At 41.4% G+C, this 14,131-nt stretch overlaps 1 protein-coding gene across 1 annotated transcript; it reads left to right on the top strand.

The window, feature by feature from the left end:
* Window positions 1–2,179: 2,179 nt before the first annotated feature.
* On the top strand, window positions 2,180–8,791 carry CRYBA1 (crystallin beta A1). The gene is made up of 6 exons (XM_042916724.1): window positions 2,180–2,210; window positions 3,812–3,876; window positions 4,737–4,936; window positions 6,151–6,292; window positions 7,209–7,351; window positions 7,772–8,791. The coding sequence occupies exons 1-6, from the start codon at window positions 2,180–2,182 to the stop codon at window positions 7,917–7,919; spliced, it is 729 nt and encodes a 242-aa protein (XP_042772658.1). The 3' UTR covers window positions 7,920–8,791.
* Window positions 8,792–14,131: the final 5,340 nt, after the last annotated feature.

Raw genomic sequence — 14,131 nt, 5'->3', positions numbered from 1 at the left:
GTTTGCACAGTAACCCTGATCCTCCTTCCATACACACATGATAGTTTTGTGCGTGTGGGTTTGAGCTTCTCGACCAAACATAAAAGCCCGCTTTTCTGTAAAAATTAAAAACGGGCTCAATCAGTCTTCATTATACTAACACTTAAATAGGGTGTAAAACTCCCACATTGAGGTGCTGAGATGAAGCACAAAGACAACATATGCAGGTCGTTTGTCGCTCGGGTAAGGACTATATCAGAGTTACCTCTGTGCCTCCAGAGTTGCAAAACCTCATCAGAGGATGTCATTCATTTATTTATCCGATCACTCAAAATGTATTTATTGAGCTACGAGTTATGCCCAGAACTAAAGATACAATGACAAACAAGACGGATGAAGCCCCTGCCCTCATAGAGCATGAAGTCTAATAGAAGAAGCAGATACTTAAACAATCAGCTTTTTTATTTTCAAAAATAGCTTTAATTATCTTAATAGAAATTGTGTCCACATTGTTCAAAACCCAAGAAGTACAGAAAAATATACTGTGAAAAGTTTTGTCCTCTACTTGAGCCCTGAGTGCCTCAGTTTCCCTCCTTGGAGCCCCATATTTCTAGTTTCTAAAGTAATTCCTACAGCATTATCAATGCAATATTTAGAGAAGTACAGGGTGCATGAGGGACCACTGCAGGGTCCCTAAGCCAGTCCAGGGAGTAGGGAATGAATGAATGAATGAATGAATGAACAGATGACCAAGTAGGTATTTCCCTAAGACCCCAATTCCGCGGAGGAAGAGAAGGAAAAGTGAGGAAGGACCACCAGCCATGGACAGTGGGTTCCATAAGCCCTTGCATGGTCACCAGCTGGCCAGAACCTACCATGATCCCCAAGTCAACTCTGTCCCTTGCCAGCCACTGATCCAGACATCACCAATTAATCCAGCAGCAGAAACATTCAGGGTGGCACATTGTGTTTAGCATCAGACCTATATGTTTGGAATGTTCTGCCCAAATCTGCACATACTTGTGTATATATCAGAACTCGTTCCCTGGTTTTTGGTTCTAAGATAAAGCGGCTCCAAAGAACCTTGAGTCACAGACTAGAGAGATTGGCAGAGGGACTGGGAGAACTTTACTGGGAAGAGGTTCTTCCTCTCTCCAAGCTGCCATGGAATTTTTCTCCAGTATCTGTCACCAGAAAGAAAGCAGAGTCATAAGCAATAATAACCCCATAACGTGTCAGGTAGATACTATCTCCTTTTGGGGGGTTGAGAGACACTGAGTGACTTTGCCCAGAATCACCTAGGCAACAGAGCTGGGATTTGAACCTGTGTCTGCCTGCCTCAAAGCCCTCCTCACCCACTGCAAGCCTCTGCTCCTCAGAGAAGCTGTGTTATTTGAGCCACACATCCTCCCCTCAGGGCTTCTGGGGAAGCCAATGATTCTCCTACACTAATCTCACCAAATACCCCGAACTTCCAGAGAGAAATCATTTGAATCTTTAGGATATTATAGGCATAGTACCTCGGGCCTGTGAGGTTTCCAAGGTCCTGAAACAATATAGTCACAGCCCAGAAAGATTTACTGGCTCCAAATTTTTAAAACAAGAGCGCAAAATTAAAATGAATATTTAATAAAATAGCTATGGAGAGATTCCTGTCTACGAGTCAACCATAACTGAATCCAGCTCTTACATATTTATGTATAGATATAGTATAAGAAAGATTCCTGAGAACACAGTGAACCTTCTTTTCTTTGTCTTAATGAAGTTCAGAACTGTTATAGTCCTTTCCTATTTTTTAACAACAAAAATGTATATCCGGTATGGGAAGTGAGGTGCATTTTGATGTGTCAGGTACGACATGGGTCTTAGGAAGCTCCCAGGGTAGCGTGAGGAGCCTGGAGAGGGGTAGGGGACAAGCACTCACATGGGGGCCTGTCCTCACCTCACAGCTGTTCTGAGATCAAGACCACGGCAGCCAAGGTCTGCAGCCCCCAGCCTTGCCCTCAGCAGCAGGGCCTCTCTGGATTTCTGTTTCCCCAGTTTAAACAAAAGCCTGAGGGATGCCTGCCCAGCAGGCTGAAGCACCAAAGCTCTGGGGATCAGGGGGAACAAAAGCAGAGGGAAAGCAGAGTGCTGACAGGGCCAGAGGCCATCGGCCACAGGGCTATAAAGGGCAGGGCCGCAGAGGAAGTGGCACCAGATGGAGACCCAGACTGTGCAGCAGGAGCTGGGTGAGTAAGGTCCTGCAGGTGTCCTGGCCCTTCCATTCCTTCCCCTGCAGAGACATGCCCAGGAGGGGCCCTGCTTTTTCTGTCTTGTGGTCAGAGCCTCGGAGGATGGCTAGAGGAGAGTAGGGAACACGGGGAGTGGGGAGGCAGCCTGCTCTCGCCACCCCAAGAGGAGTGGCAAGTGCCATTTATGTGGCAATAACCACTGGCCTAGCAGTTATGGCTGGGAGGGGGCATGGGGCTCCAAGAAATGAGCAGCTTCCTGAGGCACAGGGAGAAGCCATGGGGGGCAGGAGCTGGGAAATACTTACTCAGAGGTTCAGAATGGAAAGATAGATCACAGAGTTTACATGCATCAGTCCCTGGGCCTAACACTGGCCCCAAAGAAGGGCCATGAATGGCTGTTCTGAGCCATGAAAGCTGCCTGTCTCGTTCCCTCCTCCCCTCCCTCCTAGCTTTCCTTCCTTTTACACTTCCTACCATCTTTTCTGTCGACCTAACCTCTATGAGCCTCAGTATCCTCATCTGTAAAATGGGGATAATGATAGTACCTCCCTCATAGGCCTGGTGCAAAGCTCAAATGTATTCATGCATATTAAGCATTTAGAACAGAGCCTGGCATAGAGTGAGCCACTGTTGGCTATCATTACCCCCTTTTCTTGCTCACTTTCCTTCGGTAAGTCTTTTTCTTTTTTTTTTAAGTGTTTATTTATTTTTGAGTGAGAGAGAGAAAGGGAAAGACAGCATGCGCCGGGGAGGGGCAGAGAGAGAGGGAGACAGAAGATCCCAAGCCGGCTCTGCACTGAGAGCAGACAGCCCGATGTGGGGCTCGAACTCACAAACCCCGAGATCATGACCTGAACTGAAGTCAGACGCTCAATTGACTGAGCCACCCAGGCGCCCCTCAATAAGTCTTTTCCGATGCCACCCATCCTCCCCCACAACCCCGTACTGCCCGGACTTGGGGCTCAGCACAGTGCCACATCGATCAGTCAGAGGAGACCCAGACCCTGCCATTGAGATGTTCACCCAGGACACATTCGATAGAAAGGTCGGTACTCTTATGAGTGCCAGAAATCAGGAAAGAAAGCAATTCACCACAGGCTGGAAAAGCAGCAATGTCTCTCTGAGGAGGCCAGGCCAAGGCCAGGGAGGCCTAGAAGACAGAGATGGAGGGAGGGAATGGTGGCCTGGTCATGCTTGGCTGGTTGGCTGGACGCTGTGTGGAGCCAGGTGGGAGGGGACCACACATTGGTAATATGAGGGTCTGGTCTAGATGCTTGCCAAGGAGTTTATACTGGGGTGCTTGAGACCTAGGCAATGCTGCACCCCATAGGGGGGTTCCTGGGGGCAGGCAAGAGGGCGACAGCCACACTAATCAAGAGGTCATGTCACCTGTGCGGTGTTTCACCTGTATTACTGCTAATCATTTCAATAACTGCACACAGAAGATTTACTGATGGAAAACAACTAGTGAGAGGCAGAGCCAGGATCCTAACCAAAGTCTATCTGTTGGACCTGATGCCCCCTTTCCTTTTCCTGTGCTCTATCACCTCATCCTCTCCCCATGAGGCCAAGTCACTGATATGTGTTTTGTCTTCCAGAAGCCCTTCCAACCACCAAGATGGCTCAAACAAACCCCATGCCGGGGTCCGTGGGGCCATGGAAGGTAAGCTCCCTGCCATCACATGGAATATTGAGTAGTTCCACAGAGCAGAGTATGAGATCCTGCCACAGAGCAGGGCTGTGTTTTTCCCACGCAACAATGATCGACCAATAAAATGCCAGTTTTAGGGGAAGGGTCTACCCACCGTCGAGATGCTGTCTCAGGATGGATCTTTCAGGATACCCCATTTAGACAGAAGGATGACCCTGGAAGCCCAAATGATACCTAGTTTTCTAGGTCACCTCTCCACCACACTACTAAAATCATCTTAAAATAGAGCAGCCCAGAGTGGATTATGATGCCATGGAGAAACCGGGGGCCCAGAAACGAAGAGATCCCACCAGATCCCAAACCAGGACTCCTGACTCCCAACCTGAACTTGATTGCAACCATTTCCTGAAGTGGCTGAAACTCAGCTTTTCACTGTTTTCCTCAACATCCCTTCAACTGGGTCAACTCTGAGGACAGCTCACAGCTTTGAGGGTCGTCCTCTAGCCAAGGTTCAAGAGCCGAGTTCTAGTACAAGGTATAAAAGGGGTTTATCACAACGCTCCCTTTATACCTTCCATTTCTGTCGAGGATGTGGCTGGAGAAGATAAGAAATAATCCACAGGAAGGTCTGGGACCCAGAATCCTTGGAAGCATGGTGGAATGACTCCACAAGTCCTTGGTCTGTCCACTGGGCTAGCTATTGTCCCTGGCAAACCATTCCTATCATAAGCAAAACCCCACAGTACATCCCTGGGCATGTAAACACCACCAACCAATGGTATTAACTCAAATTCCTTCCTATCCTGTCTATACTGGAAAAGACCCTACCAGGCATCCTGGGCTATAGCTAGTGACGGAAAACACAGGGTCAGACAGAAGTTAAGCTCTTGACCTGGGCCTCTGTTCTTCCTGAGGTACCATATTCTAGCTCTTTCCCTTTCAATTCCATTCAGATAACCATCTATGACCAGGAGAATTTCCAGGGCAAGAGGATGGAGTTCACCAGCTCCTGCCCAAATGTCTCTGAGCGCAGTTTTGATAATGTCCGGTCTCTCAAGGTGGAATGTGGCGCGTGAGTATGGACCCCATAGTCCTTATTTGTGGTCTCTGCAGATGGGGTGTGGAAAGATGTTCACCCAGACTCTAGCCATTTCTTGGAGACAGGCCTCCCTATGGAAGTAATCTCAAAAGAAATCACTACATGTGTAATTTAGTAACGCAAAGCTAGAAGGAACAGGAGGTTCCTAGTTGCTTGCTAGATTGGAGAGGGGGTAAAAACATGTAGACCATGCGGTGGGGCAGTGACAGTCGTTAGATCTGTGCCTCCAGAGCCCATAGGCTGCTACCTAGGATTTTCTCAGAATAGCCACAAGACCCTTTAGTTTTTCTTGTCTACAGAAAATAGAGAGGAAACTGTCAAGCTCTTTACGGCTAACTCCTTTCCTGCATGTCCCAGGGCAGCCACTACTGGCTAATTTCTCTATGTGCGAAGGAACTCAACCCCAGAACTTGAGAGCCATATTAGTTCCCAGTGAGTCTTTAGGAGTTTCTTGTTGATGATTAATTTCTTTGGCAAGTTAGACTCTTACTTCCTGACTCTTGGCAGGGAGGTTGAGGCCTTTACCATCAGCCTGAAAACATGAGGAAAGGGCTCTCCTTTGGCTTAAGCAAAACTGGCTCTGCAGTGGATAGGCTTCCACAAGTTGCTCACCACCAAATTGAGTTAACCCTTTAAAGGGAGTAAAATACTTTAAGGGATCATTGGTAACAAAATTGATCTGAGGTGTTTTAATAAATAAGGTATAGGTGTATGACGGTAGGAAAAAACCCACAAAGTTAAAAGGAAACAAGAGACTAGTAATCCATCAGCTGCCTGTTCATCCCTTTGCTTCCTTAGGAAGAAGCCAATAGGTTTGGCTGGAGCCAAAGCAATAGTCAGTCACTAGATCCTGAACCTGGAGCTCCAAGTAGAGAATAAGGTAACCTGGAGAGAAAGGAAATAAAACTTGAGACTGACTTTGCTAATACACATTTCTCAGGTCAGTGAAGTAGACCCTTTCAGTGGAGAATCCCAAAACAAATAGTCCATCTACAAACTTGCTTAATGCAGCTGCCAAGCTCATTCCCCACCTCTTGTGATAAATATTATCACTTCGTCGTATGGCTCTATTGGAATTGGCTTGATAGTTTACCCCACGGTTGACACCTAAAACAAAAGATGCCTTCTCCCTGAGGCCACTCAGGCTCTGAACACCATGATCAAACGTCACTATTTGTCTTTGGCAGCTGGGTTGGTTATGAGCACACCAGCTTCTGTGGGCAACAGTTTATCCTGGAGAGAGGAGAATACCCTCGCTGGGATGCCTGGAGCGGGAGTAATGCCTACCACATTGAGCGCCTCATGTCCTTCCGCCCCATCTGTTCAGCTGTGAGTCTCTGAAATGTTCACTTCTGTGCATGTTGGGAGGACGCGGTAAGAGAGGGTATACAGATGGACTGACATTTAGTATTACTTCTCATCAGTTATGCTGAAATGCAGCAGGAAGGATAAAAGTATAAAAGAGAAGACACTGGTCCAAGTTTGCCATTTGTTTTTTTCCCCACTAAGAGGTATTTTCATTAAGCTAAAAGCAAGGGTGGCAGGAAGTGGATACTCAAGAGCCCAGATCTTCTACAGCGCAGTAGGATAACTGACAGCTAGTTATGCCTGTGTACTTCATACGGGATAGTCTCAGCCTTAATGTTTGTGAAGTATTTATATCCCCTACTGGACTTTAGGTTATTTCCAACACCATACACACACAGGCTTACTTGTTCTATTAATTCCTGTGATCTTTTCTCACATTAGTGAATATTAATCCCTTGGTTGGCTGTTTGCTGCAAGTACTTTTTTCCCTGCTCTTATTATATTTTCTTCATGTCTTTTGTTGTCCCAAAGTATCACATCAGTTATTTGTACATTTTTTTTTTTAATGTTTATTTTTGAGAGAGAGAGTGCGAGCAGGGGAGGGGCAGAGGGAGAGGGAGACAGAGAATCTGAAGCAGGCTCCACATTGTCAAACTCAGGTACCTTGAGATCATGACCCGAGCCGAAGTTGGAAGCTCAACCGACTGAGCCACCCAGGTGCCCATTATTTGTACATTTTAAATATTATGGTATTAAACTGGATCGGGCAGGATTAACTCTTACCACCATATTGCCTGCAATATTCTTACAATCAATGATCATGTACTTCCTTCTGTAACCAGAAGTGTTTTGAATTTGAAAAATATGGTAATTAAAGAATTAAGATGACAGCCATAACGCTTATGCCAAATGGTTTTTAAAAATTTCTGGGTTACAGAATCATAAGGAGTCGAAGATTACCATCTTTGAGAAGGAAAACTTCATTGGACGCCAATGGGAGATCTGTGATGACTACCCCTCCTTGCAAGCCATGGGTTGGCTCAACAACGAAGTTGGTTCCATGAAGATACAATGTGGGGCGTAAGTGCAAAAACAGGGTTGGGGTACATTTCAAAGTAACTCTTGCAACTGTAAGCCTTGTGAATATTAATACATCGGTGGTTACATCTTATCAGATTTCATACATTAGATCATAATTGGTATGGGTGGCACATTGTAGTTATTACTGATATTCAAATTTCAAGTTGTTGGCCCTCTCAAATATTCCTCTGTGGAAGCATTTATGCTGACTACTCTTTTACGTTTTTTTCATGACCAAGGTTCATTTTCAACTATCTGTAGCCATATTATGCTCATGAACAGTGCCTGGCACATTTAGGATGCCTCTTGTTTTCTTAACCTACAAGCATTCTCAATCAGTTGTGTTGAGAAAAGAGGCTCCTGGCCAGGTATTGACCAGGTTCCTAATTTTAATAACCTAATGTGCTTTGGATTTTCTAGCTGGGTCTGCTACCAGTACCCTGGATACCGTGGGTATCAATATATCTTGGAAAGTGACCACCACGGAGGAGACTATAAACACTGGAGAGAGTGGGGTTCTCACGCCCAGACTTCCCAGATTCAATCGATTCGCCGTATCCAACAGTAGTGGATTAAAAGCCCCAAAGTAAGAGAAACCTTGCTAAGCAATCTAGAATGAGTTTTATGTTAGCTGCTGAAATCCACAATAAATGTCATTAAAAACAACAACTGTGTAGACTGAACTACCATACTTTTATATAAATCACGCTCGTGGGGCTGAGAATTTATAAAGACAAGCTTCGGTAAAATTCCGAATTCCCTTTTGTATCCTTCAGGTCACTCACCAGACCAATTATCCTAACTCAAAGAACATAAAAACATATGAAGTCTATCAGTCTACATAGTGACAGACACACTTGTAAATGTTCTCACGTCTCTTCTCATTAGCTACTCTAGTATGTTGGTGTCAGCATTGATTTTTTTCAACTTGTGACAAATCAATGCTAAACAAACTCAGGAAGTTTTTCAAGTAGGCATTGCCATATATTTCTACATAAAGTTACAAATAAACCCAGAATCTTGGCAACTTATTCTAGTTGCTTAATTGCTGAGCTCAATTTTGGCTTATTTCGATTAGAACATACGGCTCAATGGCATGCAAAAAAACCAGGACAGCTGTTCTCACAGCTGATTTTTCAGTAAATACACCAATTCTAAGCACTTTGATAACCTGTATGATTTGTTTTAAAGCCATGACATACGGTCATGGTACACTTAAGATGTACATCTGACCCTTTGAAAAAATTGTCATTATCAAGGCAATAATCTTAAAGTACACAAAAGATAACGCAAACACCACTGAAACTTTAAAATTTTTTATTCAACAATGTACACTTATTGTCTCTTAATTTGATCTACAAATTTCTCAAGTTTTTTTTTTTTCTGATAAAATAAGTAAATCTGGGTATGGATGTAGAGTGTTTGTAATTTATATTTTTAAAACACTGAACATGGAGTAAGACATCGATAAAGGAAGATCATAGTGTAACTGACACTTCCTCAGATTCCATGACATCAGAAACAGCTATGGCAAATACCTAAGCAATTAGCAAAGGGGTAAATTTCTGGCCACTGTTCTTTTATCTAGAAAAGCCCTATCTTTTTTGACTGGGCGAAACAAACACTGAAAAAAATCTTAATTGGGAGAGGGAAGGAAAAACACCCTCCAACATAACTGTAGTCCACTAAGTATCCTTTCCCCCATATCAAAAAGAGGTAACTCAGCTTGTGAGTGCTGATGCACACAAGACACAGAAATTATTTTGCTCCTTCAGTACATACTGAACATAAGTGAACTAGTGACAGATGCTGAGGAGTAGCCATATCATCTAAGATGATGCTACACTTCTCCCGTTTATGCCTTTTAAGGCCAGCCGTCATGGGTTACTTTTCCAATCTTGACTACTAGATTTAGTTTTTAACTGTCACTTTCAGAAGGATGGATTTTGCGGTTTTCAAAGTCAACAACATACAGTAAGAGCATACTTGATGACAGAGAAGTAACCCTCCTCTATAGGTAGGAAAACCCTTACAAATCAGAAATATTTCTTTTATATTGAGGAGCATGGGGAAAATACCACTAGCATTATCTTCTACTTAAGCTTATTAGCCTCTTCTATAAAAGCCCTAAGGAGATTACAAAACAATGTTTTAAAAGATGGTTTGACAAACCTGGCCAGTACATCTACACAATCTTTTAAGTACACATACATGTGAAGTAAAGCTATTTAGTACATGCAGACTGCAGCAATTTAACCAAATTCGCCCAATTCCTAAACTTATGCTAATCAGCTTGGGCAATTTTTAAAAGATACACATTATCTTTAAAACAACCTGTGCTTTGAACTTTAAACAGTTGAATGATTCTAATCTCAAGTCATTCACTCAGTAAAACCAAACATGTGCTAAAGCAATAAAGGTAAAAAGGCTATCCTACCTTTAAACCAGGCTTAAGACAGAACTGTCACAGAACTCCATGTGGCAAAGGTCCTTCCCTCTTATTTGTTTGAATTACCTTCCATTTCTGTTTGACCAAATAAACCAAAATTTCCACGAGGAAGAGCATCCAAAAGTTTGTAAAGCTGATAAAACTGCCCTGTTTCAAGAAAAGCCCTTTAGTAGATACAAGTCCAGCTCTCATTCAAACTGGAGTTTATTAAAATAGGTGCCAGTTTTCCTCTCTTCTAGTTCCGCTGATGAGCTAGCCCAGAACTATTACTTTGAGCCATGTTTCTAAGGATGGTAAAGCTAAGAACAGCAAAGTAATAAGGACAGGTCACTTCTGGTAATGACACACAAATTAAACTTTCAAAACATGTGCATAGCTTTATTCATCTACTTAGATCTAACCTTTTCATGGAGCTTCAGCAGAATTCGAGTGTGCAAAATGCATTTCTAAAACGTAATGCAAGCAAAGCTTTTCACATTTACACTGGCAGGAAATACAGAGAAACTAACAAGTCACATTAGGGAGAGTTCAGATTTTTTTTTTTTTTTTTTAATGACAAGAATTGCACAGTTCATTATTTTGAGACAATTGTTGCAGACATAAATATTTAAAATTTCCTAAGCCAAGGTGCTTTAACAATAAAAATTTTTAAGTTGGAAAGAGCCAATAACTTGGATCATAGCTCACATAGAATTCCAAATTAAAGTGGACTCCATTATCTCCCTAGATTTTGCAAACAATGCTTTTCATAACACCTTTTTTTTTTTTTTTTTTTATAACACTAAAGGAGACAGCAAGCTGAAACTTTTTTCAAAGCACACAAGAAATGGTGTCATCACATTACTTGAAGAAGGTGCTGAGGGGGTAAAGGGAGTGAAGAATCCTTTTTACTATTTCCCACTACAGAACAGCCACTAACAGATTAAGAAAAAGAAACAACAAAAAGTAAATTAAATCACTTCCCCAGTTTATAAAACAGTTCCAGTTTGTGACAAGATCTATAACTTTAAACAGAGAGCACCAGTTGGGCGATAGAATGAGCATTTCATACTGCATAAAAATTAGTGAGGTGGTAAGAACCATCAACTATCTCAGGCATTACTACATGGCCTTTCCAAACTTTTTTAATATACATGCAAGGCACATTGATATAAAAATAGATCTCTGGCCAACAAATATATTAAATAAGCAAATTAAAATTTTGGCTTGGCAATATTGGCAACATCAAAATATAACCAGATAGCTTTGGACCACATATCTCATATTCCTCCACCCCATTTGGTGTTTCTTCCTCCATTATTTTGGGTTCAGTCTCCTCCAAGTCTAGGTATGTGCTTGAGAAATGACTTTTCCTCTTGTCAAGTAGCATTCCTACTATATGTAAGTTTATCTTTGCTAAGTAAAAATATACTAGAGAAGCAGAATAGCTGAGTTTTGATGGATTTGATTACACGAAATCTGATTGGCTCGGGATGGCATTATTTCTCCTCTGAATACAAACAAAAAATAAGTCCCCAGCTTATGTAGTAAACAATTGTTTTCTTTCTAAAAGATAAATCAGCAACAACCAATGAAACTTCTTTTAAGCTACTCTTCCCAAATCCTCTTTTTGAGGCAGAGAGAGGGAATAATAGAAACAAAACTAAGATTTAAAAGATTTTCAGTAGTAGAAGACATTTTAAGGCCAAAAAGCGTAATACTAACAGAATTTTTATTTTCCTAAGTTACTGCCCTTCATAGGCCAATACCATAAATAGTTATTTGTACTGATTCCCTCCTGAAGAAAAATTCTAAATTCATTCACTTTTGTTAGTGGCTGTGCTACAGGAAAGGTACTCAAAGCGACTTAGAAACATATGGTATATAGTAATGTAAAAAGTGCATCACATTCTTGATTTTCAGTTTCTCATAGCAGCAGCAGGATTAATCCAAGACAGAGAACAGTTGTATTTCCACTCTAAAAATGCAACAATTCCTAATGAAATGTATTCAAGATTATGAAAGGATCCTCCTCTACAGACGATAATTGAAACAAGACTAATATGACAAACAGGGGCAAACTAAAGGCATTCATTCATATTTACATATTAAAACCATTTTTGTTAACACCAAATCTTTATGTCTAGCAAAAGAAATGTTTACGAATAAAAGACATTACTAAAGCAGTATCCATTTTTTGGAGCCTTTGTTTAGCACCTGAGGAAAAAAGGATCTATGGAAAGCTATAGAATTTACCTCAAGTTGGTTTCTTGGTCTGTAGAGTGTAACTTTGATATACAACAAAAGTGAAACTGAACTGGAAAATGTTTGTAGCTATTTTAATAAGGCTGTAGAAAAGGGATACTGCATTGGAATATGTTTGTAGCTATTTTAGTAAGGCTGTAGAAAAGGGATACTGCAGTATTATAAAATGGCTTTAGAACTCTGGACATAAGCAAAATTGTATGGATAAATAGAGAAGTCTGAACCAGCAATCCCATCACATGTGAGGATGGCTGTTCCATAGGTGTCTTGCCCATAACTGCTATTGGACACTCCCAGTAATGCAGAAGCAACATCCCGCTCATGTTTCCCTGGGTGTTTCTATTATGCAGACAACTTAAAATTCTATTTATTCATATGGAGTAGCAAAACAGTGTGAAATTTAAAACTCACTAAAGCAGTGCATTTGAAGGGGGCCAATGATTTATCATTCTTTAAAACCAGCCCAGGGTGGTCCTGGCTCTCAAACATGTGAACACATTTAAGTATATTTAAAAAGAGACATTTTAAGATATTCAAAGTATAAGCCCATCTTTCTCACCATAAAATAATCCTGGTGCTCTGCTGATTAATCACATTAATAAAAATAACATCAGCATTAAGAACTAATGATACCCTATGTATCTGCAAACTTCGAGCAGCTATCATACATACTTCTAGTCTTGTCCTCTGCCCCTCTAATTTTGGGGGAAAAAACAGATGAGCAAATCCTACCCTCTTTCAAAACCCAGCAGTTAAGTTATGGGTAGGACTGCTAAAGAACACAGCCCACCCAAAGAATCTAATTCAACTAGTACCACATCAACAGACCTGATCACAAAAATTATTGTTCATAATATGCATCTGTCCTGCTACAGTCTGTTGTGCAGTTAGCATAGGTATACAAGGATCATGTGTTCATATGACCCAATGGCATAAACTATACTCCTAATCCTTGGAAATGGGACTTTTATTATCTATTTCTCTGAAGAAAGCCTTGACTGAATGATTCTCTCCTTATTTAGAGTTTAAAATCAAAGTCCTCTTCCAGTTTTCCTTGCCTGTAGCCACTGGGTAGGACACAAAATTTCACACTAAATGGCTTTTCTGTGTTTAAAAGTTTTCATTAAAAGATAGACCACTAGATGCCTCCAATTGGTTAGTCACAAGATTAACAACCGAGTATGAAACTACCGCTATGTAGTGTTTTGTGAAAAAACACATTTTGTACTGTGGACAATACTCCTGAGGTTTGCCAGATTTTGCCTAGAAACTGTTATTTGAAAAACCAATGCAGCACTTTTTTTCCTTTATAAAGTTTTTGCAGATTTTGAATGACTGTGTAAGCAGATGATTAGGGGAACAGCAAAATTCTACAATGGAGAGAACTTCTCCAGCCATTTATTCCGAGAGAAAACAAACTGGCATTAACAAATTTCCTAATTATCGTCTATCCCCTCCCAGAAAGGAGGAGGAAGGGCTAACTACAGATGCTGTAAATATACTTCATGTGAAAGTTCATTACTAAGAAAGTCAGAGGAAAGGCTATGCAATTAACTTCAGTTCAGCAAAGTGGGGGCGAATAAAGAGAAAGATAAATACACCCTGTCTTTTGTGGGGAAGGGGAATTATTCAAGACATCTACAAGAGAGTGGTATGTGACACAAAAGCCTACAATCAAGACAGATTTAAAAAGAAATCTTCACCCATAATTAGTATCTTCATAGCTATTAAAAAAATAGGTCATGATTTCATTCTTAGTGCCATTTTTCAAATACTACCCTTTTTAGGATTAAAACCACCTGACTTTTAAATTCTGTGTAATGAAAACAAATGGCACAAAATAAATACAAGGTTATTCTCTGAATACTAATATAATGTCTTACACACATTCATTTACTAATTTTTACTATCTCCATCTGTCCCTCACACACACACACACACACACACACACACACACACACACGCACACGCACGTGCACACACACACGCGCACGCGCGCGCACACACACACACACACACACACACACACTCCTTTTTCAGTCTTTATAATGGAGGGATGTTAAAAATCCCCTCTAGACTGTATTTGG

This window comes from Panthera leo, chromosome E1 (assembly GCF_018350215.1).
Source record: "Panthera leo isolate Ple1 chromosome E1, P.leo_Ple1_pat1.1, whole genome shotgun sequence".
In the NCBI taxonomy this organism is placed as follows: domain Eukaryota; kingdom Metazoa; phylum Chordata; class Mammalia; order Carnivora; family Felidae; genus Panthera; species Panthera leo.
Note: the sequence above shows the minus strand (reverse complement) of the source record. Positions and strands in the feature narration are given on the sequence as shown.

What these genes read in the sequence shown, in the direction of transcription:
- CRYBA1 (XM_042916724.1), top strand. Translation starts at nt 2,180, where the DNA reads ATGGAGACCCAGACTGTGCAGCAGGAGCTGG. An exon ending in GACTGTGCAGCAGGAGCTGG is followed by an intron (nt 2,211 to 3,811) that starts GTGAGTAAGGTC and finishes TTTGTCTTCCAG; the next exon opens with AAGCCCTTCCAACCACCAAG. An exon ending in CTCAAGGTGGAATGTGGCGC is followed by an intron (nt 4,937 to 6,150) that starts GTGAGTATGGAC and finishes TGTCTTTGGCAG; the next exon opens with CTGGGTTGGTTATGAGCACA.